At 35.9% G+C, this 23,899-nt stretch overlaps 1 protein-coding gene across 1 annotated transcript in view; it reads left to right on the plus strand.

The window, feature by feature from the left end:
- The window catches only part of ZNG1A (Zn regulated GTPase metalloprotein activator 1A), a 57,633-nt gene extending 38,510 nt beyond the window's left edge, over positions 1–19,123 (plus strand). The window contains exons 11-15 of the mRNA XM_012461964.3: positions 4,095–4,146; positions 16,751–16,819; positions 16,923–16,988; positions 18,090–18,219; positions 18,590–19,123. Of these exons, the coding sequence (XP_012317387.1) occupies positions 4,095–4,146; positions 16,751–16,819; positions 16,923–16,988; positions 18,090–18,219; positions 18,590–18,696 (424 nt within the window). The 3' untranslated portion in view covers positions 18,697–19,123. The remainder of the gene's footprint in view (positions 1–4,094; positions 4,147–16,750; positions 16,820–16,922; positions 16,989–18,089; positions 18,220–18,589) is intronic.
- The last annotated feature ends 4,776 nt before the right edge of the window (positions 19,124–23,899 follow it).

Here is a 23,899-nt window from a genome sequence, read left to right on the forward strand (position 1 = left end):
CTGGGATTACAGGCACGTGCCACCATGCCCAGCTAATTTTTTATTTTTTATATTTTTGTAGAGATGGGCCCGGCCGCCCTTTTACTTTAGAGGTTGGAAAACTTACATTCGAATGTAGTTGTAAAAAAAAAAAAAAAAAAAAGGCCAGGCGTGGTGGCTTATGCCTGTAATCCAGGCACTTTGGGAGGCTGAGGTAGGCGGATCACAAGGCCAGGAGATCAAGACCATCTGGCCAACATGGTGAAATGCCATCTCTACTAAAAATACAAAAATTAGCTGGGTATGGTGGTATATTCCTGTAATCCCAGCTACTTGGGAGGCTGAAGCAGGAGAATGGATTTAACCTGGGAGGCAGAGGTTGCAGTGGAGCTGAGATAGTGCCACTGCACTCCAGCCTGGTGACAGAGTGAGACTTCATCTCAAAAAAAAAAAAAAGAAAAATTGATTGAGATTATTTCAGCAACCAGAAGTGTCGGTTAGGCAGGGCAGTTATTTCCTCCTTCTCAGTTTGGAAACTGAAGCTCAGAGAGTAAACTTGTCAGTAACAGTGATTCAAGAAGTTGTCTTCAGTTGAGAAGTATTTATTTCACCTGTAGCTTCTGGTGTTAGAGCAGTATTTTTTTAGACTAGACAAATTATAGTTAAAATTATAAAGGTATTTTCAGGCTACCTAGAAAAAAATCAGCATTTTGTTTTTCTAGTTCCAGTTATTAGGAAGGCAGTGAAGTTTGGTATACCTGAATTACATGTGAGTGATTTCTATTTTTCTAACAATTCTTATAAATTATGTAAGGTAAAAATGACTACTTGTTGTTTTATGGTAAATATAGTTATATCCTTTCAAGCCACTCCTGTACAAAGTTGTGAAATCTCCCTGAGCGTTTTTCCTTTATATCAACTTTAGGTATCCAGTATCACTTACACTTGAGAATGATTATATGAAAATCATTCAGAATTATACTAAGTTTTTTCATATAAAGCTTTTGTTTTACTAATTTTTAAACTACTGTTCCTCCATTAAACTAATATACCCCTAACCATAAATTTGGTTTGTTCATTTAAAAATGGTCTTTTTTTTTCATCTTAGTTCTGGTTTTACTGGGGAGATAGATTGACTGGGGCTGTCACCTAATTCTGGGAGCTTAAGAGCCTTTGTCCTTTGCTACCCGTTTCTGAAATAATCAGAAGTCTAGCCCATCCTAACTTTTCTCTTAATGATCCTTTTTTTCTTTTACTCCAAATCTCCAGCACTTCATTTGAGTATCAGTGCTATTTCACTAGTTAGCCGTGCTCCCTTTCTCTCATCTTCCACGTCTGGATTATAACTATATTTTTTTATTTGATGCTGTGACAGTTTTGATAGTCACAGATCATGTGATACATTTAAATATGTTTACAAGGAGAAAAACGAAACAATACTGCGTGAAATTTGCCTTTCTTTCTTTCTTTCTTTTTTTATGGGAGACAGGGTCTGGCTCTGTTGCCCAGACTAGAGTGCACTGGTGTGATCTCAGCTCACTGTAGCCTCTGCCTCCTGGGCTTAAGCCATCTTCCTACCTCAGACTCCTGAGTAGCTGGGACTACAAGCATGCACTACCACTCCTGGCTAATTTTTTGTTGCCTGGCTAATTTTTTCTTTTGGTAGTGATGGGGTTTTGCCATGTACCCCAGGCTGGTCTTAAATTCCTGTGCTCAAGTGATCTGCCCACCTCAGCCTCCCAAAGGAGTTGGGATTACAGGCGTGAGCTACCACACTTACCACACTTGGCTCTTTATTTTTTTTATATTTATTTAATTATTTTATTTTGTTGACATAGAGTCTCAGAGTCTCACTCTGACAGCTGGGTTGGAGTGCAGTAGTGCTATCATGGCTCTCTGCAGTCCTGAACTCCTGGACTCAAGTGATCTTCCCATCTCAGACTCCTGAGTATCTGGGACTACAGGGTTGCACCACCATACCTGGCTAATTTTTTATTTTATTTTTTTTGTGGAGACAAGGTCTTGCTATGTTGCTCAGGCTTGTCTTGAACTCCTGGCCTCAAGTGATCCTTCTACTTAGCCTCTCAAAGTGCTGGAATTATAAGCCTGAGCCACTGAACCCAGCAAAATTTGCCTTTTTAAAACTAATTTATCTCTGTTGGGTCCAAGAGCTTGCAAGTTGGTTGTCATTTAATATGTTAAACACTAAAATATTTTTTAGTTGAAATTTTTATTTTTTCCCTTCACATATTATATCCTTTAATGCTTTGTTCCAATAATAAGAATTATAGTATGAAATCATTTCCAACCTTGATATTCAGTATATCAATTTTTGTTTTTCTTTCTACTTCTGTCATTTGCTGTAATTTGCTGTAATACAAGTACTTTCATCAAGGCATCCAGTTTTTTATATCATTCTATATTTTGACTTGGGAGAAATTCTTGCTAATTCTATCTTACTGTCAATATCTAAATTACGGTTTTTTTTTTTTGTTTTTTTTTTTGAGACGGAGTTTCACTCTTGATACCCAGGCTGGGGTGCAATGGCGCGATCTCGGCTCACCGCAACCTCCGCCTCCTGGGTTCAGGCAATTCTCCTGCCTCAGCCTCCTGAGTAGCTGGGACTACAGGCACGCGCCACCGTGCCCAGCTAATTTTTTGTATTAGTAGAGTCGGGGTTTTACCATGTCGACCAGGATGGTCTCGATCTCTTGACCTCGTGATCCACCTGCCTCGGCCTCCCAAAGTGCTGGGATTACAGGCTTGAGCCACCGCGCCCGGCCAAAATTACTGTTTTTTATAGAACATAATGGTTTATACACAAAACACACTAAACTGTCTGAGATTTTTACTCTTTATGCGTGCAGAGACAAAAATTGTTATAAGATTACAAGTTAATGTGCAAAATGAGGATTTCAGATTCATGAGTTTCAGGTTTCGGTAGCATATGCTTATCCACTAGATTAGTCTTTTAAAAATTTGTATGATAGGGAAAAAATCTAGGACATGAAATTCTGAGACTTACTAGAAACTAAACTTAAATGTTCGTTGTTAGATTTTTGGTTTTTTGCTGCATATGAAGTTTTAGGCAGTCACTGTCCAACAACATATGGTAAAAGCATATGATTTTTCAAAATTATTTTCTAAAGTAATCTCATTCTACACTTACGAGCAGTTATAATGCTTTAGTGACATTCAAAGTAGCTAGTTAATAGGATCTCACCACCATAGAGAAGGCCTTTGCCTGACTTTTTTTGTGTGTGCTTAGCTGCTAACCAAGAGAATCTTTTCCTGAGCAACCAGCTGGGAAGGATTTAATTTGACATTCTCCCTGCTAAGACCCCCCCAAAGAGACTCATTCCCTCCAACAATTCCTACAGGCTCTTTCTCTTTCCTAAACTTGCTGTTACTAGTTTACCCCTCACTGTTCTTCAAGGCAAAACATCTGCAAGGTTTTAAGTCCTTTCCCCCTCCCATCCTGTCCCCATCAGTGTTGAAATGTGTGCTACAGTTGTTACGGTTGTAATTTGTTATGCCATATTGATCTTGTGCTTTTCATATCAGAACAATGCATTTTTAACATTCTGACTTTCTTTTTCTCTCAATTGATAACTGACTATATATAAAATTTATATTTATGGATACTATTTGTTTTTTAATAAGTTCAAGGAAAAACATTGATAAAGGAAAATTTATTCTTCTAACTTCCTTTAGGTGCCAGCATTATTTTTACATTAGGAAGCAGGAGAAAATTAAGGAACTTTGAGCAATACTAGAATGGTTTTATATATATATGTATATAAGATTGTATTAAACCTGTTGGAATGGTAAAGAAATTTATTGACATATTTAACCACACAAAATAGTGTTGTTAAAAGATTAGTTTTTCTTTTTATTGTGTGCATATGTATGTATGTGAATGTGTGTTTTTTCTTTTAAAGAAATTTTTTAAAAACTTTGTCAGCTTTTCTCTGTTGGAATTTATGAACAATGTGTAAAATTGGAATTATAGAATAGTTATGGAAAGTCACTTCATTATCCTTGTGTCACTAAATAACATATAAAGTTAAATCAGAAGTGTATTGATCTCTGAATTTCTAATCAATTGTTTTTAGTTTGCAGAAAAAACTTCAGCATGTGCCAGGAACACAACCTCACCTTGATCAGGTAAAAAAAAAAAAAAAATCCAAATCCAAAATTTCTAAAGAATGTTTTTAAAAGGACCTCTTTAACTAAACTGGCTATATTTAGGACTATTTTATTATAAACTTTTTCTAAAATGGTATTTTTGAACCGTGTTGTTAATTTTTGGAATCTTAAATGCTTTTGATATAGTCCAATCCTGCTTCTTAACACATCATAGGAATTCATCAAACCAGATTTGTTTAGGATCTGAGGAAATCATGCTTTCTAGCCTTTCCATTCTATAGATTACTTAGCATATTGATTAGTTCTGATAGGGGTTACTCTTAAAAGCAGCCTGGGCATTCTGTAGGTAGTCTATTTTTAAGTATGTTGAATTGATTAAGGAAAAGTCTGATATAAGCATGGCTTATTTAAGTAAAAATTGAGTTTCACTTTCAGGTAGCATTATAAATGTGAATTCCTTAAGATGTTTTTCATGCTCTAAAATTCTTATCCCTCAGGTAAATATCTAAGATGCTACAAACAAATTAAATACACTTTTACTGTGTCTGCATTTCTCTTAAGCATATCATCGATAACAGAGCTTTAGGATAACTTCTTTATTCCACTTAAAACCCTGAGGGGTGGAGTGGGAGATGTGTAAGTGAGCAGTGTGCCTAGTCTTCCCTCATCAGTCTTGAAGTGATCACTCAGCTTTTGAATTACTATTGGTTGTAATACGGCCAAGATAACAGCAGCTACTTGCATTTGTATTCATTTTGGTTCATATTTATGAGCAGGTTTACTACTATGTTTGTGGTACCTTTCCCTGTGAAACTTTTGTTAATAAGATATTTCCTCTTCACTTATCTTTAAAATGAATAAGTGAGAGACATACAAGTCCTTGGAAATAGAGTTTATGGTAAAAAAAAAACAGTTCTTTATGATAGTCGATATCTGTCATAAAGATGAATGTGAAGCACATTTGAGCTTCTGGGTGAAGAATATGATGCCAAAAACCATAGGGATTATAAGATGAAGAAAATGCAGTACTCACTTACAATGAACATTTGTAGTGGCCAGTGTCTATACCCATAGAATCTTGAATGAAACCCTATTGTGGCAGTCATGATGCCTTGCAGTTTGGTTGAATTGCTTTTGCCTTGCATTGGTCTATAAATTCCTTAAATATAAAATCTTTATAGCTTAGTACAGGGCTTGGTGGATGCTCAGTGAATATTTGTTAAAAGAATGAAAAGCTGTGTTTCTCAAATGGGGTATATAAGTCAGAATCGTATGTGGAGATTTTTTTTTAAAAATTAGATAACTCAGTAGTTCTCACCCCTCAATCTCCAGGATTGGGGCTTGGGTATGTGTATATTAATGTATATTTTTAACATTTTATTATGCAAGATTTAAAAGATATAAAAAAGGAAACAGAATAGTAAGGTAAACACCTCGTATGAATCACCCAGTTTAAATGGCATCAACATTTAGCTAATTTTATTTCACCTATCCTCCCATTTCTTTTGCTTGGAGTATTTAAAAAAAAATGTTTTTTTTTTTCTTTTTTTTAAAATTTTTATTTTTTAAAGAGATGGAGGTTTCACCATATTGACCAGACTGGTCTTGAACTCCTGACCTTGTGATCTGCCCACCTAGGTCTCCCAAAGTGCTGGGATTACAGGTGTGAGCCACTGTGCCTGGCCAAAAAAACATTTTTTTAATAGAAAATTTCAAACATGCATAAAAGTAGAATAGTATAATGAGCCTGTATGTACCTATTGCTCTTGTTGGAGTGTATTAAAGCAAATTCCAGACATTATGTCATTTTACTACTAAATAGGGCATGCCTTTATTTTTGTAGCCTCTATAGGAGATTCTTGTGCACTTTCCTGCTTTAGATAATATAAACATAGGGAAAATAGTATCACAGGCAAAGGGTTACAGGATTCAGAGGCATGAACTCTTTTGGTTCAGTGGATCAGAGGTGTAGGGGAGGAAATTTATCTTTTCCTTGCCCATCACTAGATTCATGGCTGAGGTCTCGCTAACAGAAGACCAACTAACAAGAGAAAAACATACAAATTTATTTAGTAAGTTTTACTTGACACAGGAGCCTTCATAAGGAAAGGAAGACCTGAAACAGTGTATGTTTCGTGCTAGGTATGATATGGAAAAGGATAGTCATGGAGAAGCATAATTTCATAAAACAGTATGATCTAATAGTAATAAACTGGGAAGAACTTAGCAAGGTCTGTTTGCTCAGATTTTTCTCTGTGATGCTTCATTTTCAGAGATAAGGATGTCCTTTTCCTCTGTGTATAGAGAGGGCACCTCTTGAATGAGGGTCTTATGACCCTTAGGGGAGGGTCAGAAAAATCTAGGTTTTATGACCTGCTTCAGGAGAGCAGGTGAGAGCAGCCTTCCTGGTTCTGCCATTTTCTCAAATACTGAGGTGCCATATTTTGGGACAGTACATCTTGAACCCCATCAAAGGCTTCATGAAAGATAGTTTTTTTTGTTTGATTTTGCATACAGTAGAGCATGCAAATGTATGATTTTAGTGTACAATTCAATTTTTTTTCTTTTTGTCTCTCTCTGTTGCCCAGGCTGGAGTGCAGTGGTGCGATCTCGGCTCACTGCAACCGCCTCCTTCTGTGTTCAAGCAATTCTCATGCCTCAGCCTCTTGAGTAGCTAGGATTACAGGCATACACCACCACACCTGGCTAATTTTTGTAGATATACATTTTTTAAGTAGAGATGGGTTTTCACCATTTTGGCCAGGCTGGTCTCAAACTCCTGACCTCAGATGATCCACCCACTTCGGCCTCCCAAAGTGCTAGGATTACAGGTGTGAGCCACTGTGCCCTGCCTCAATGTATTTTTACATATATTTATACCTACATATCTGTCTGTATGCACACTCAAACACATATCCTTCTAACTCCCCACTCAGATCAAGATATAAAAGATATCTAAAATTGTAAAGAGTTCTCTTTTGCCCCTTCCCAGTCAAAGAAGGGGTAAGTGCTGTTCTGACTTACATGACAAAAAATAACCTTGAACTGGTAGGATTTTTTTTTGACAAGAAGAAGTAAGGAAAAGAGGAATATGGATGTTTAAAAATGTGAAGTGAGAATCTTACCAATGAGTAGGTCTCTGGCACAGAAGTCTTAGTGGAGAGTTGGTACTAGAATCCTAGTCCAAGCTATCAGGTTTTAATTTGCTAGACAGAGAGAACTCAAGCTGTGCTATCTAGGAGTGTTATGTAAGGTAGATTGAACTTTAGAGTCGGGAACCATGCAGGAAGATACTGTGTGATGAGGGCCTGAAACATGCTGGTTACAGTGAGACTAGAAATGGGATAAATCCAGAGCTGTTTCACAGGTAGACTTGCCTGAATATCCTGTCTGACAGAGGACGGATCAGAAAGAAAAGAAGTGGTGATGGGAAACAAGCCGAGATTGACTAGAGAAACCTAGAAATAGAAAAATCAGGAAGGCAAACTGATCCAGATGATAATGCCATGTATTCAGTTGTCCCTGGTGGCAGAATATTATAGTACAGATATTATATAGGCAAAGAAGAACAGAGGGCTAAAGTGTGAAGGTACAGATTTTGAGTTTAAGCATATTAGTGGGCTTAGTGTCCCAGCTGAAGAAAATGTGAAGACGTTATTGTATGTTAGGTATTGTTTGGGAAAGAATAGAAAACAGGGAAATAACCCAGTGGGTTAAAGAAGAAACAGAGTAAATAAACAAACCCAAATAAGTTATTACTAAATTTTATTTTAGAGACAATTCCTCATTTTGCTTTTAGTTTTCTGAATTATTTCCTCACTTTTCTGTTTCTTTCTGTGTCAGCATACATGGAAAAAGGAGTTAATTTTAGATTCAAAACAAAAACTGGAAAAAAAAAGTCTGAAATGGGTAATACCTAGGACATAGTATATATGTGTCATTAGGATTCTATCCCTGAATTTTTAATGCAGTTATCCATTTTTCATGGATTCTTTGTTTATTCCCCATAAGGAATTACCTGGGTTTGGAAAGTGGGAAGATGGATGAGAAAACCCAAGTGACAAATAATGCTTAGTTTATTTTAGAACCAAGTATGAGTTGTGACCCTTATCTTCTGCACTGGGAATTACAGATTTTTCCAGGATTTTTCTAACAATGTACATAAAATTAACAATACTTTTGTCTCCCTCTAGCCCCTGGTAACCACCATTTTACTTTCTGATTTGATGAGTTTGACTATTTTAGATACCTGATATAAGTAGATTCATGCAATATTTGTCCTTCTGTAACTGGTTTATTTTACTTAGTGTAATGTCCTCAAGATTCATCCATGTTGTAGCATATGACAGGATTTTTTTCAAGGATACATTGTATTTGGTTGTATGTATATTGCCACATTTATCCATTCAACTGTCCTGAACAATTAGGTGGTTGTTAGTGTCTCGATTATTGTGACAAAATAAGTACTTTTAAAAGTCTCACATTTTCAAGTTCAATTTGAACCTTTTTTTAGTTTACTTATACTTCTCATGTCAAGCAAGAAAGCACTTTTCTGGTTTTTCTATTACTGGGAACAGTGGAGATTAAATGTCTCATGTTTTTGGGAGTTCTAGAGCCCCACACATCACCTGTTCCTTCCCATACTACCATAACTGATGCTCTCTGGAGAGTGCCCCCTCCTGGCAGGAGGCCAACCAGCACAAAAATAGTGCATTAAACCAGCAAAGCTAAGACCCCTCATAGAGTCCATTTCACCCTCCTACCACCTCTACTGGAACAGGTGCTGGTATCCTGGCTGAGAGACCCACAGATGGTTCACATCACATGACTGTGTGCATGCTATCCCCCAGTACCAGCCCAGAGCCTGGTAGACTTGCTGGGTGGCTAGATCTGGAAGAGAGATAACAATTACTACAGCTTAACTCTCAGGAAGCCACATCCATAGGAAAAGAGGGAGAGTACTACAGTAAGGGAACACCCCATGGGACAAAAGAATCTGAACAACAGCCTTCAGCCTTAGACCTTACCTCTGACAGAGCCTACCCAAATGAGAAGGAATCAGAAAACCAACCCTGGTAATATGACAAAATAACATTCTTTAACACCTCCAAAAAAATCACACTAGCTCATCAGCAATGGATCCAAACCAAGAAGAAATCTCTGATTTACCTGAAAAAGGATTCACTAGGCTAGTTATTAAGCCAATCAGGGAGGCACCAGAGAAAGGCAAAGCCCGATGTAAGGATATCAAAAAAGTGATAGAAGAAATGAAGGGAGAAATATTCAATGAACTAGATAGCATAAACAAAAACAATCAAAACGTTAGGAAATAATGGATAAATAGAAATCCAAAATGCTCTGGAAAGTCTCAGCAATAGAATCAAACAAGTAGAAGAAAGAAATTCAGAGCTTGAAGACAAGGACTTTAACCCAATCCAACAAAGACAAGAATATGAAAATGTGAACAGAGCCTCCAAGAAATCCGGGATTATGTTAAATGACCAAACCTAAGAATAATTGGTGTTCCTGAGGAATAAGAGAAATCTAAAAGTTTGTAAAACATATTTGGGGGAATAATTGAGGAAAACTTCCCCAGCCTTGCTAGAGACCTAGACATCCAAATACAAGAAGCACAAAGAACACCTGGGAAATGCATTGCAAAAAGATCATTGCCTAGGCACATTGTTATCAGGTTATCTAAAGTTAAGATGAAAGAAGGAGAGAGAGAGATCCAAGATGGCTGATCACTAGCAGCTCGGGCTCGTAATTCCCAGTGAAAGTGCAGAGAACGAGAGGACGCCACACTTTCAGACGAATATTTGTTGCTCATGGACTAGGAGAATCCCAGCAGAGGAGCCCCACGGGTCGCCAGGGCGACTCCTGTGGCCAGCGTGGCGGTTTTGCTGGTGCCTTAGCACGCCAGTTCTTGGCGCAGAGTCCGGAGATTCCTGGGCAGAAAAGTACCATCAATCTTAACACCACTATTTTGGCCGGCGCAGTGGATTGCTCAGATTTCGGCGCTGGGAATCAACACGTTGGACGTCAGCTCAGAGACCTAGTTAGAAAGTCGGTAATTACAAAGACGACAGACGGATAAATATATAATGAAGCGAAGAAACCAGCGTAAAAAGGCAGAGAATACTCAAAATCAGAATGCCACTCCCTCTACAGGGGATCGCAATTCCTCATCAGTAACAGAACAAGGCTTAATAGATTACGAGTGTGTTCCAATAACAGAAGCAGATTTCAAAACGTGGGTGATAAGAAACTTCTGTGAATTAAAAGAACTTGTTCTAACCCAATGCAAAGAAACTAAGAACCTTGAGAAAAGGTTTGACGAAATGTTAACGAGAATGGACAATTTAGAGAAGAATATAAGTGAATTGATGGAGCTGAAAAACACAACACGAGAACTTGGCGAAGCATGCACAAGTTTCAACAGTCGAATTGATCAAGTAGAAGAAAGGATATCAGAAGTCAAGGACCAGCTCAGTGAAATGAAACGAGAAGACAAGAATGGAGAAAAAAGGATGAAAAGGAATGAGCAAAGTCTCCAGGAAATATGGGACTATGTGAAAAGACCTAATTTACGTTTGATAGGTGTACCTGAATGTGACGAAGAGAATGAATCCAAGTTGGAAAATACTTTCCAGGACATCATTCAGGAAAACTTTCCCAACCTGGCAAGGCAGGGTAATATTCAACTCCAGGTAATACAGAGAACACCACAAAGATATTCTTCAAGAAGACCAACCCCAAGGCACATAATTGCCAGATTTATTAGGGTTGAAATGAAGGAGAAAATACTAAGGGCAGCCAGAGAGAAAGGTCAGGTTACCCATAAAGGGAAACCTATCAGACTTACAGCAGATCTCTCAGCAGAAACCCTACAAGCCAGAAAAGAGTGGGGACCAATATTTAACATCCTTAAAGAAAAGAACTTTCAACCCAGAATTTCCTATCCAGCCAAACTAAGCTTTATAATCGAAGGAAAAATTAAATCTTTTGCGAACAAACAAGTACCTAGAGACTTCACCACCACCAGGCCTGCTTTAAAAGAGCTTCTGAAAGAAGCACTATACATATAAAGGAACAACCAATATCAGCCTTTCCAAAAATATATCAAAAAGCAAAGAGCATTAACACAACGAAAAATTTACACTAACTAATGGGCAAAACAGCCAGCTAGCATCAAATGCCAGTATTAAACCTATATATATATTCTAATCGGATAAAAAGCCAAAACCCATTGGTATGCTGCATCCAGACCCATCTCACATGCGAAGATACACAAAGACTCAAAACAAAGAGAAGGAGGAAGATTTATCAACCAATCAGAGAGTAAAAATAAACAAATAAACAAAAAGCAGGAGATGCAATTCTTGCCTCTGATAGAGTAGACTTTAAAGCAACAAAGAGCAAAAGAGGCAAAGAAGGACATTATATAATGGCAAAAGCATCAATGTAACAAGAAGAGCTAACGATTTTATAGATCAACGAGACAGAAAATTAACAAGGACATTCAGGACTTGAACTCAGACCTGGAACAAGTAAACTTAATAAACGTTTACAGAACTCTCCACTTCAAATACACAAAACATACATTACCACCTCACACCTATTCCAAAAGTGACTACATAATTGGAAGTAAATCACTCCTCAGTAATCGCATAGCATTTCATAGGTTTAAATGAAATATTGGTTGGCTGCTTGTTTGTTATTTTCTTCCCTTATTCCTTCCTGTCTACATCAAGCATAATTATTGGTATAAAAGAGGTTTTCAATGCCCATTACTAAACTGCATTTTAGCCTGGGCAAGAAAGCAATACTCCCATTCTCTCTCTCTCTTTCTCTTCCTTTTTCTTCCTCTTCATTTTTTTTTCTTTCTTTCTTTCAAAAAAAACAAACAACAACAACAAAAAAAAAACCAAAAAACAAAAACAAAAAAAAACCAAAAAAAAAAAAAAAAAGAAAGAAGGAATCTTAAGAGCTGTGAACCAAAAACACCAGGTAACCTATAAAGGAAAAACTCATCAGATTAACAGCAGATTTCTCAGTAGAAACCCTGAAAGCCAGAAGGGATTGGGGCCCTATCTTCAGCCTCCTCAAACAAAACCGTTATCAGCCAAGAATTTTGTATTCAGCAAAACTAAGCTTCATATATGAAGGCAAGATACAGTCTTTCTCAGACAGAGAATTCACCACTACCAAGCCGCTAGTATAAGAACTGCTAAAAGGAGCTCTAAATCTTGAAACAAATCCTGCAAGCACATCAAAACAGGACCTCTTTAAAGCATAAATGTTATAGGACCTATAGAACAAAAATACAATTAAAAAAACAAGCAAAATTTGGGAGGCCGAGGCGGGTGGATCACGAAGTCAAGAGATCGAGACCATCCTGGTCAACAAGGCGAAACCCCGTCTCTACTAAAAATACAAAAAATTAGCTGGGCACGGTGGCGCGTGCCTGTAATCCCAGCTACTCAGGAGGCTGAGGCAGGAGAATTGCCTGAACCCAGGAGGCGGAGGTTGCGGTGAGCCAAGATCGCGCCATTGCACTCCAGCCTGGGTAACAAGAGCGGAACTCCGTCTCAAAAAAAAAAAACAAGCAAAAAAAAGGCAGCAAATAGCATGATGAATGGAATGAAACCTCACATCTCAATACTAACATTCAATATAAATGGCCTAAACATTCCACTTAAAAGATACAGAATTGCAGAATGGATAAGAATTTGCCAGCCAACTGTCTGTTGTCTTCAACTAACACATAAAGACTTACATAAACTTAAGGTAAAGGGTTGGAATAAGACATTTCATGCAAATGGAATGTGCATGAATAATGTGAGCAGGAGTAGCTATTCTTAGACAGAACAAACCTTAAACTGTAGTTAAAAATGACAAAGAGGGACATTATATAATGATAAAAGGCCTTGTCCAAAAGGAAAATATCACAATCCTAAACATACATGCACCTAACACTGGAGCTCCCAAATTTATAAAACAATTACTGATAGACCTAAGAAATGAGACAGACAGCAACACAATAATAGTGAGAGACTTCAATACTCCACTGACAGCACTAGACAGGTCATCAAGATAGAAAGTCAACAAAGAAACAATGGATTTAAACTATATCCTGGAACATTAATGGACTTAACAGATATATACAGAACATTCATAGCTTTAATGGCCTACATCAAAAAGTCAGAAAGAGCACAAACAGATAACACCTCAAGGAACTAGAGAAACAAGAACAAACCCAGTAGAAGAAAGGAAGTAACCAAGATCAGAGCAGAACTAAATGAAATTGAAACAAACAATACAAAAGATAAGTGAAACAAAAAACTGGTTTTTTGAAAAGGTAAATAAAATTGATAGACCATTAGCAACATTAACCAAGAAAAGAGAGAAAATCCAAATAAGCTCAATAAGAGATGAAACAGGAGATATTACAATGGAAACCACAGAAATACAAAGATCATTCAAGGCTACTATGAACATCTTTGTGTGCATAAACTAGAAAACCTAGAAGAGAGGGATAAATTCCCGGAAAGAAACAACCCTCCTAGCTTAAATCAGGAAGAATTAGCTACCCTGAATAGACCAATAATAAGCAGTTATTGGTAATAACATGAAATAGTAATTTAAAAATTAACAAAAAATGTCCAGGACCAGACGGATTCACAACAGAATTCTACCAGATATTCAACGAAGAATTGGTACCAATCCTATAGACGCTATTCCACAAGATAAAGAGGGAACCCTTCCTGAATCATTCTATGAAGCCAGTATCACCCTAATACCAAAACAAGGAAAGGACATAACCAAAGAAAAAAACTACAGACCAATATCCCTGATGAACATAGATGCTAAAATCCTTAACAAAATACCAGCTAACCTTATCTAACAACATATCAAAAAGATAATCCACCATGATCAACGGGTTTTATACCAGAGATGTAGGGATAGTTTAACATATGCATACACAGAGCCAAAGCAAGACTAAGCAAAAAGAACAAATCTGGAGGCATCACATTACCTGATTTCAAACTATACTATAAGGCCGTTGTCACCCAAATAGCATGATACTGTTATAAAACTAGGCACATAGGCCAATGGAACACAATAGAGAATCCAGAAATAAACCCAAATACTTACAGCCAACTAATCTTCAACAAAGCAAACAAAAACATAAAGTGGGGAAAGGACACACTTTTCAACAAATGGTGCTGGGATAATTGGCTAGCCACATGTAGGAGAATGAAACTGGATCCTCATCTTTCACTGTATATAAAAATCAACTCAAGATAGATTAAGGACTTAAATCTAAGACCTGAAACTATAAAAATTCTAGAAGATAACATTGGAAAAATTCTTCTAGACATTGGCTTAGACAAGGATTTCATGACCAAGAACCCAAAAGCAAATACAATAAAAACAGATAAATAGCTGGGACTTAATTAAACTGAAGAGCTTTTGCATGGCAAAAGGAACAGTCAGAGTAAACAGACAACCTGCAAAGTAGGAGAAACTCTTTCACAATCTACACATCTGACAAAGGACAAATATCCAGAATCTACAATGAATTCAAACAAATCAGCAAGAAAAAAACAATCCCTTCAAAAAGTGGGTTAAGAAGATGAATAGACAGTTCTTAAAAGAAGATATACAAATGGCCAATAACCATATAAAAAATGCTCAACATCACTAATCACTAATAATCAGGGAAATGCAAATCAAAACCACAGTGTGATACCACCTTATTTCTGCAAGAACAGCCATATTAAAAAAATAGTAAATATTGTCATGGATGCAGTGAACAGGGAACACTTCTACACTGCTGGTGGGAATGTAAACTAGTACAACCACTATGGAAAACAGTGTGGAGATTCCTTAAGGAACTAAGAGTAGAAGTATCATTTGATCCAGCAATCTCACAACTGGATATCCACCCAGAGGAAAATAAGTCATATGAAAAAGATACTTGCACACGCATGTTTATAGCAGCACAATTTGCAATTGCAAAAACATGGAACCAACCCAAATGCCCATCAATCAATGAGTAGATAAAGAAATTGTGGTATATGTATACAATGGAATACTACTCACCCACAAAAAAGGAGTGAATTAATGGTATTTGCATTGACCTGGATGAGACTGGAGACTATTACTCTAAGTGAAGTAACTCAGGAATGGAAAACCAAACATCATTATGTTCTCATAAGTGGGAGCTAAGCTATGAGGATGCAAAGGCATAAGACTGACACAATGGACTTTGGGGACTCAGGAAATGGTAGGAAGGGGATGAGGGATAAAAGACTACAAATTGGGTGCAGTGTATACTGCTCGGGTGATGAGTGCACCAAAATCTCACACATCACCACTAAAGAAGTTAACCAACACAAACATACGAGACATCTATTTATTTAAGCACAAACATACAAGACATTTGTTTATTTACTTCCAAAAGTTATTGCGGAACCTATGATAATAAATAAATGTTTCATATGTTTGTGCTTAAATTGGTCTTTAATACTTGCCTTTCAGTATTCTCTAAGTTTGGATTATAAAGTAGTTTTGGTCTTTTTGTATTTTCTACTGTAAGCCTATATGATTATGTAATGGTGAGTAAAATTGTTAGGCCAGATATGTGGTTCTAGGAAATTATGTAAAGCTGTGCTGTAGTATATTCTTTTCTATATTTTTTAAAGTCATTTTGAGCTTGGCTTTTGGGCCTCTATTTCTCAAGATGGGGTTTATGTTTTTATAATGTTGAACTTAGCCCTTGTTTATTTTCATCTCCAAGTTTGAAATTGTGGTTATATTGGCAAAGGGAGGTTTGGGTTTTAATTATGTAACCTGTTAGAGGAAAAGTTAAGCTTCTGTTTCTTTAGGGTGTAGATAGTGAGAGATTTATCAAGACAAGGAAGCAAAATAAATCCTAAAGTTAATATTCTATACATGATGATATCACCCATACTAAAGCCAAAGAGGGCATTATCCTATGATTCTCATCTCCAAGAACTCTTCTCTTGGCACATGCTTATTCAGTTAGAGATAAGCCAAGCCTTTCTTTTGTATATATTTTTTAAGAGAACAAATTTACTTTGCTTTTGAGTTTTATTCCTGGCTCTGGGTAACTTATTTTTTTTAGCCTTATTTTCCCCAATTTGTATGGAAATAGATATCTTCACTCCCCAGGATTGTTGTAACAAGTAAGTGAAAAGATGAAATGAGGTGACTCAGGCAAAAGTACCTGGCTCTGTGTAGTCAGTACACTGTATGTGTTACAGTCATTCTTATTGCTGAGAATCCACAAAAGAATGAGTTAAATAATGAGGACCCTTTCATCAGGGTTTTTAAGTAAATTTTTAAAAATAAAAGGTAGTATTTTATTTTGTGTAAACACTAAACCCATTGATCACCTCTGCAGAATGTAGGAAATAGAGTTGCTAATTCCAAAAAAACAGCATATATGTTGAGAAAAATATACCTAATATATATGGCTTAGGCAATGTAAAATTCCATGAATATGTTCCTTTTCATCTTAAAACTTGTGATTAAAAAAATAAGTTGACATTACTATAAAGAATGATTATTGATTATTTCTCTTGATTTACAGAGTATTGTTACAATCACATTTGAAGTACCAGGAAATGCAAAGGAAGAACAGCTTAATGTATTTATTCAGGTAAATGCAATTTTTAACTGATTAATGATTTATCAACGGTTTTGTTACATAGTTGTTGCTATTAGCAATGGTTGGTCTTATTAAAATATGTCACTTGATACAGAATCTCCTGTGGGAAAAGACTGTGAGAAACAAGGACAATCACTGCATGGAGGTCATAAGGCTAAAGGTACAGTAGACTTTTAGACAAAGTCCTTTTCCTAGCTGTTATAAAAACTATATTTGGTTTTAAAAGAAACACTGGTTTTAGTACAAATAATCTTTGTCTACTTTCATTTTTCTTTATTATTTTCATTGCTGAAAAGGAGCTTTGGAAATCACTGCATAAGCCATGATTTATTTGCACAGCTTCCTTTAGGGTTGCAGATAGAACAACCTATATGCTTTGAAATGTCACCTTCTGCTCTGTATTCCCAGGTACAGAAAAATAACGTTGCAAATCTTGCTGCTGCTGAACATTATGCTTCCTGATGCATTTAGCAGACACTAAATGTTTGTCATACTCTAAACAAAGTTACAAAGGACTAGAAGAACTCTTGTTCTGTGTTTAGAAACCCACTCATATGACTTGATATTTGGGTATTTATGTCATGAAAGGTGTCTCTTCCAGGAAGCAGGGGTTCCAGGTGTTTGCTTAACCAGCAGCAGTTGAGTGTCCACTCTTGCATGTCCACAAACTTTTTGGTATATTAAGAACATTATTTCAAAGAAATTAATTTCATCCCCATAGGAGCCAGTTTATCAGATAATTTGTTTCTCATTGCTGCAAATCAATACAAAATGAGCTTTTATTCAGATAGATATAATAGTTTTTCTTTATTTCATCATTGTCCATTGATTGCAACCTATTTCCAAAACAGATTATTTAATATCACCAAAATCCTTTAACGTCTCAACTTTTCCCACTAACACTGCGAAACACTATATAAAATCTTTAAAGTAATCAATAGGATATAATACATTACATATTTTGTTTCAGGTTTTGATTGTGATAAATAACAGTGACAGACCATCCTAATATATGTATTCACTTTATCATTAGAAAAAGGGGTTGTTCAAAAAATCAATACACAGAAACCTTCCTTGAAAACTGAAAATTTTAAGAAACTTTTTATAATTCACAAATAATTGGAATTAAGTAATTTTCTCAGCTTAAGAGTTTGTATTTTTAAATGGATATCAATAATTAATCCATTAACATTGATGCTCTATTTCTGCTTTTACGTTTGAGCTGAGGCTGATTAACGTTCAGTCAATTCTCCTTGAGCAGGGATTGGTGTCAATCAAAGACAAACCACAACAAGTGATTGTCCAGGGTGTCCATGAGCTCTATGATCTGGAAGAGACTCCAGTGAGCTGGAAGGATGACACTGAGAGAACAAATCGATTGGTCCTCATTGGTAAGTAACAAAGGATTAACACTCCTAAAACAAAGTGAGAAATATATTTGAAAGGGATATCATCTGCCACTTAAACAGTATCTTCTTTTATAGCTAAGCTTATGGTCAATGTTTCGTCTTTATCACGTTATAACATTCATAAGAACTTGTTAGGCCTTTTGTTCTCTTTCAGTTTTAGAAAAGTGATTAATCTCAGCACCAACGTGGTTTTGATATACTTAACTAAAAAGTTAAAGATGGAATCACTCAATTACTATTCTTTTTGTAAATTTCTAACTTCATAAAGCTTTTAAAGAATTGGAATCGATAGGTGAACTGTGTCATTTTAATAAGCATAATGTAATCACATCATATTTTGTTTTGTTTGCAGGCAGGAATTTAGATAAGGATATCCTTAAACAGCTATTTATAGCTACTGTGACAGAAACAGAAAAGCAGTGGACAACACATTTCAAAGAAGATCAAGTTTGTACATAACACTAGAAGCATTTCTTATCAAAAGGATTGGAAAATAAAAATAAGTTTCTACTGGGTATATTTCAAGCATTTATTTATTACTTTATTATGAATTCCAATATACTTTAAAATGGTATTTATTTTATAGCATACATAAAATTTAGCAAATTGTACTGTAAAACATTTGACATTCATACAGTTATATATACTGTCCTTTTTTTTTAAGAATGGCATTTCACAGAATTATCTTTTGAAATTGGCTTTGAAGTTTACATATACTGAACATGAAAATTTATAATGATGATAAAACTTTCAACATTGTCATTTTTTTCTTAGAACTTCAGCTGATTGCAGAGATATAATGATTATATTGTTATTAAATTTTTTTTAAAACAAGTAAATGTCACCATTTTATTACATGAAATAAAAGATTTGTTGTGGCAAGAGACTTTTAAAAGTGGAAGAAATCTGGGTCAAAGAAATTAAACTATCTCTTATTCTTAATGCTAAGCCTTATTGGTAGTCAGTGTAATGAAACTTCGGCCATTTATTTTGTAATGTATTTAGAAGATTTCAATTGTAGAGCTTTTAGTTTTAAGTAGATTTTACTACTGATATTAAATTCATCTTGGTTTTTGAACTTCTTTAGTTTTCAGTATAAGCTAAAAAGTGATGAAGTACATGACTTTGGCTATAAACTTTAGCTAAGTTACAAAATAACTTTTCATAGTTTAACAATATTTTTCAAAACTTCTTTTTTTTTTTTTTTTTTTTTTAAGAGACAGGGTCTTGTTCTGTTGCCCAGGCTAGAGTGCAGTGGCATGATCATAGCTCACTGCAGCATCAACTACTGGGCTCAAGTAATCCTCCCACCTTGCCTCCCCATTAGCTAGGACTACAGGCACATACTATCATACCTGGCTAATTTTTAAAAAAGCTTTTGTAGAGATGGGATCTTTCTGTGTTGCCTAGACTTGCCTCAAACTCCTGGCCTCAAACTATCCTTCCGCCATGGCCTCCCAAAATGCTGGGATTACAGGTATGAGCCATGACACCTGGCTGTAATCTTTATATAAATGGTTGGTGTGATGTGTATATAATGGCTCACTTTCTCCTATTTCTATTAAAGGTCACATAACTATACCCAAATTGTAAGAGGAAAGCATAGATGGAATTTAAGGAGTACTTTTCTAAGCTAATGGTTGGTAAATATCAGAGAAGGCTATTAAAAGTGCTTTTGGAATTTTTTTCCCCAGAATTTTAAATAAAGGAGTTACATTTGTGTATTTTAAATGGTTGCAGTGGGTGGAAGCAGAAGGCTAATTGATTAAATTATCTCAGTTTGGGTATTCTTGTTTTCTTTTGGGTCTACCAGTGAGATTGCTAATTCTGATCTTCCTTCCTCTCTATTCTATAGCTTTTTAATATAACTTTCTGTATACATACAGTTGTCTCCTGAATCCATTCTCTTAATTCATCATTGAGAGAATACACTTATTTTGTGGCAGCAAATTGCTCAATAGTAAGCCAGCTGATTTTCGAGTAAGATCTGGGCTTTAATTCCAGCTTTTCTGCTTCTTAGCTGTGTAATCATGGGCAAAGTATTATATTTACCTGAGATTACTTTCCTTGCTTATAAAGGGGTAATGATAGTAACACCATTCAAGGATTAAATAGGTTTGTAATGCACCCAGCTCGGCTTCTGGCACATAGCAGAGCCTAAGTAAATGCTTTCTTCTTGCTAACAAGTTAAATTTTTTTTTTGTTTTTTGAGACCGAGTTTCGCTCTTGTCGCCCAGGCTGGAGTGCAGTGGCACAATCTTGGGTCACTGCAACCTCTGCCTCCCAGTTCAAGTGATTCTCCTGCCTCAGACTCTCGAGTAAGGATTACAGGCGCCTGCCACCATGCCTTGCTAATTTTTTGTATTTTTAGTAGAGACGGGGTTTTGCTGTGTTGGGCAGGCTCATCTCAAACTCCTGACCTCAGGTGATCCACCCACTTCAGCCTCCCAAAGTGCTGGGATAAATTTGTTTTATAATTAACTATAGTCACAACAATACTTAATATTCTTTGGCAAATGAGTAAGTGTCTAGAACTGTTGTTCTAAACTGTGAAAAGGAGCTTATAAGTAGTTGTCCTCTTGTAGGAGAAATATTTGATATAATATTAATCTGTGCTCCTGAAAACCTGTATTTATAAAACTGATAAATATATTTGTTTTTCCTTTAAAACAGGGGTGTCCAATCTTTTAACTTTCCTGGGCCACACTGGAAGAAGAATAATTGTCTTGGGCTATACATAAAATACACTAACACTAATAATAGCTGATGAGCTAAAAAAAAAATCACAAAAACATTTCATAATGTTTTAAGAAAGTTTACAAATTTGTATTGGGCCATGTTCAAAGCCATCCTGGGCCACATGTGGGACGAAGGATGGACAAGCTTGCTTTTAAATGTATTAAATTAATCTTTAAATATTTTTAATTATATAAGTATTGCATAAATATATTTTTGTTGTAAAAATGATTCCCATCACTTTTTGGGACTAAGCCAAAGTTCTGTCCTTTAAGACATTTCTGTTCACTTTCACATGATGTTTCCCAGAGTGAATTAGTTTTCAATGATCAGAGCTGTAGTTTAGGCTGCTGCTTCAGGAAACACAGAAGCTTGCCAAAGAGATCTTCAATGGAAAGTTTTAATTTTATGATATTTATGTGTTTTAAAACATTTAAAAAATGTATTATAATTCAGTTTCTTTCAAAAACAAAACAAACTTAACTGTTAGTCTTAGATCTTTTCATGATAGTACATATAAATCCATCTTATTCTTTACTGAGTGAAAATTCGTAGTTTAGCATAGAATACATTCATTGTATTAAAACCATTTATTGAGAGCTTCATTTGCCTTCATATTAGTTCTGGGGGTGAAACTGCACACAACAGATAAAGGGCAGCTTCTCATATTGCTTACATTCTGGTGGAGGTACATAAATAAATGAAAAAATAGAAGGTAGCTTTAAGCTGGCTAATAAAAATAAAGATCAACTTTAGATTGAGTGGTCCTGGAAGGCCTCTCTCAGGAGAGGTGACTGTTAAGTTGATAACAGAATTTAAAAAAGTAGTAATTCATGCAAAGTAGGGGAGGAGGCTCTACACAGAGGGAGAATACAGGGCAAAGGCCCTTTAGTTGGGCACCAGCATAGTGTGTTGGGAGACCAGGAAGAAGGCAAAGGTGGTGGAGGGTTAGAAAGTGAGGATATGAGATAAAATTGGAGTTATGAGCCGGGTCAGGTTTCTTGCTTCTGGTAGGACAGAGTAAACATTTGGATTATTTTTGATGCCCTGCGAAGTGACTGAGGGATTTTAAGCTGCGGAAGTGAGTGAGCGTGATTGCTGTAGCAGATCAACCAGTTTCTGTTTTTGAAATTTCGAATAGTGCTTCAGTGAACGAAACTTGTGTGTGCCTCTTTGTTTTTAGGTGTGAATGTTTCTCTAGAATAGGTAGATACATAAAAGTGAAAGCACCAGCTTCTAAAATATGCACATTTAAGATTTTTAATAGATACTGATGAATGGCCATTCCAGACAGCTGAACCTTTAGCCTTCATATAGTAGTGTAGGAAAATACCTGTTTTTCCAAGCCCAACTAGCACATTTTAACTCTTGCCAATCAGGATCTCACTGTTTTATTTTGGTTTTTAAACTGTATTTTTAATGTTGTTTGTATATTTTTAGTGTGCATTGTACTGTTCATTATTCTTTTTCAAAATGAATTATTTTCCAATGATCATAGCCATAGTATATTTAACCTATGCCTTCAGGAGACTTTGGAACTTAATATAGATATCCTGAAGAGAAGGTTTATATTTGTAATGGAATCATGACAATAATGTGGGCCATTATTTTGCTTGGTATAGAAGACTTGCAGGATATGATGATGATGATGATGATGAAGGTTTCATCCAAAACTTTATAGTTTACTGAGGGATACAAGATAAATTATTAAATTTCTCTGAGCCTTTGCTTCCTTATTCATAAAATGGAGATAACAAATGCACATCTCTCTGAATTGTTCCAGTGATTAAATTTAAGGCACCCTGACTACAGAGTCTCAACAAACATGGATTTCCCTTTTCCAGCAAGGCTTGATGTGCAATTCAAGCTTCTGCACACCTTAAAACAAATGAGTCTTTCTGAGGCTTTCACCAGCTATGAGTGAAAGGGGCAAGAAAATTGGCACTGAGTTTAAGATAGCTGTAGGGATTGTTAGCACAAGGCAGAGGGGAAGACCAGGTGATTGAAAGGGTCACTTTGGTAAAAGAGCTTGATGCCGTTCAGTTTTCCCTCTCTCAGCAGCTATCAGTAATGTGTGAGTTAGAAAAGACCCTCCAAATAGCTCATTTTCTCTTGTTACTGCTAAGCAGACTTGGCACCCAAAGGGCTTTTAATTATCTTTCTTTCTTGCTACCCAGAGTTTTTTCTGATTGCTTGCTTCAAACATATATGGTATTTTGATTGTTTAGTCTTCTTACAGATTTGTGGGTAAAAATTGAGAATAAACAAAAATATCTTTTTTCCTAGAGTCTATAAACCATACATAGGGAATTTTAAAGGCAATTATCAACAAAATAAAACTAAAAAGCAATATTTTAAAGCAATAGTGATCGGTACTTTGTAACATTATGGGCTTAGCTGCTTTCTACAAATTGAATAATTGTTTCCTTTGGATTACTGGTATAGGTAGGGAAAATTTATTTTTAAATTGCTTTGAAATGACTTTCCCAGTTTTAGAAATGTATACATTAGTGCAGTTGATATGGGAAAAAAGTGAATTCTACCTTCAAATGTCTGGAAACTCACCCTGCTTTGATGAGGAGAGATATGGTAGAGTTCTCAGAATGTATCTTAATATTAGAATCAATCTTACCTTTAACTCTGGTGACCAAATTGTGTTTAATTTTTAGGTTGAAATAGAAACAAGACGTCATCATACTTGTAGATTAATTTAGAAAGGTTTGTTTTTCAAACCAGAGGACATCTTATGAACCCGCTATGTTTGTTCTGAAAAACAAAAGACAAAACAACTATTCAACCTTAGAAGTAACCAAAACATTATTGAGTGCCCACTATACAGGAGGCCCTGTGTTAAATGTTGCAGGAGCTACAAATTAAGACTTGATTCTTAAGGCAACACTATGGAATTGATGGGATAGGACAGTAA

This window comes from Aotus nancymaae, unplaced genomic scaffold (assembly GCF_030222135.1).
Source record: "Aotus nancymaae isolate 86718 unplaced genomic scaffold, 86718_ANA_hifiasm-v0.15.2.pri h1tg000041l, whole genome shotgun sequence".
Lineage (NCBI taxonomy): Eukaryota > Metazoa > Chordata > Mammalia > Primates > Aotidae > Aotus > Aotus nancymaae.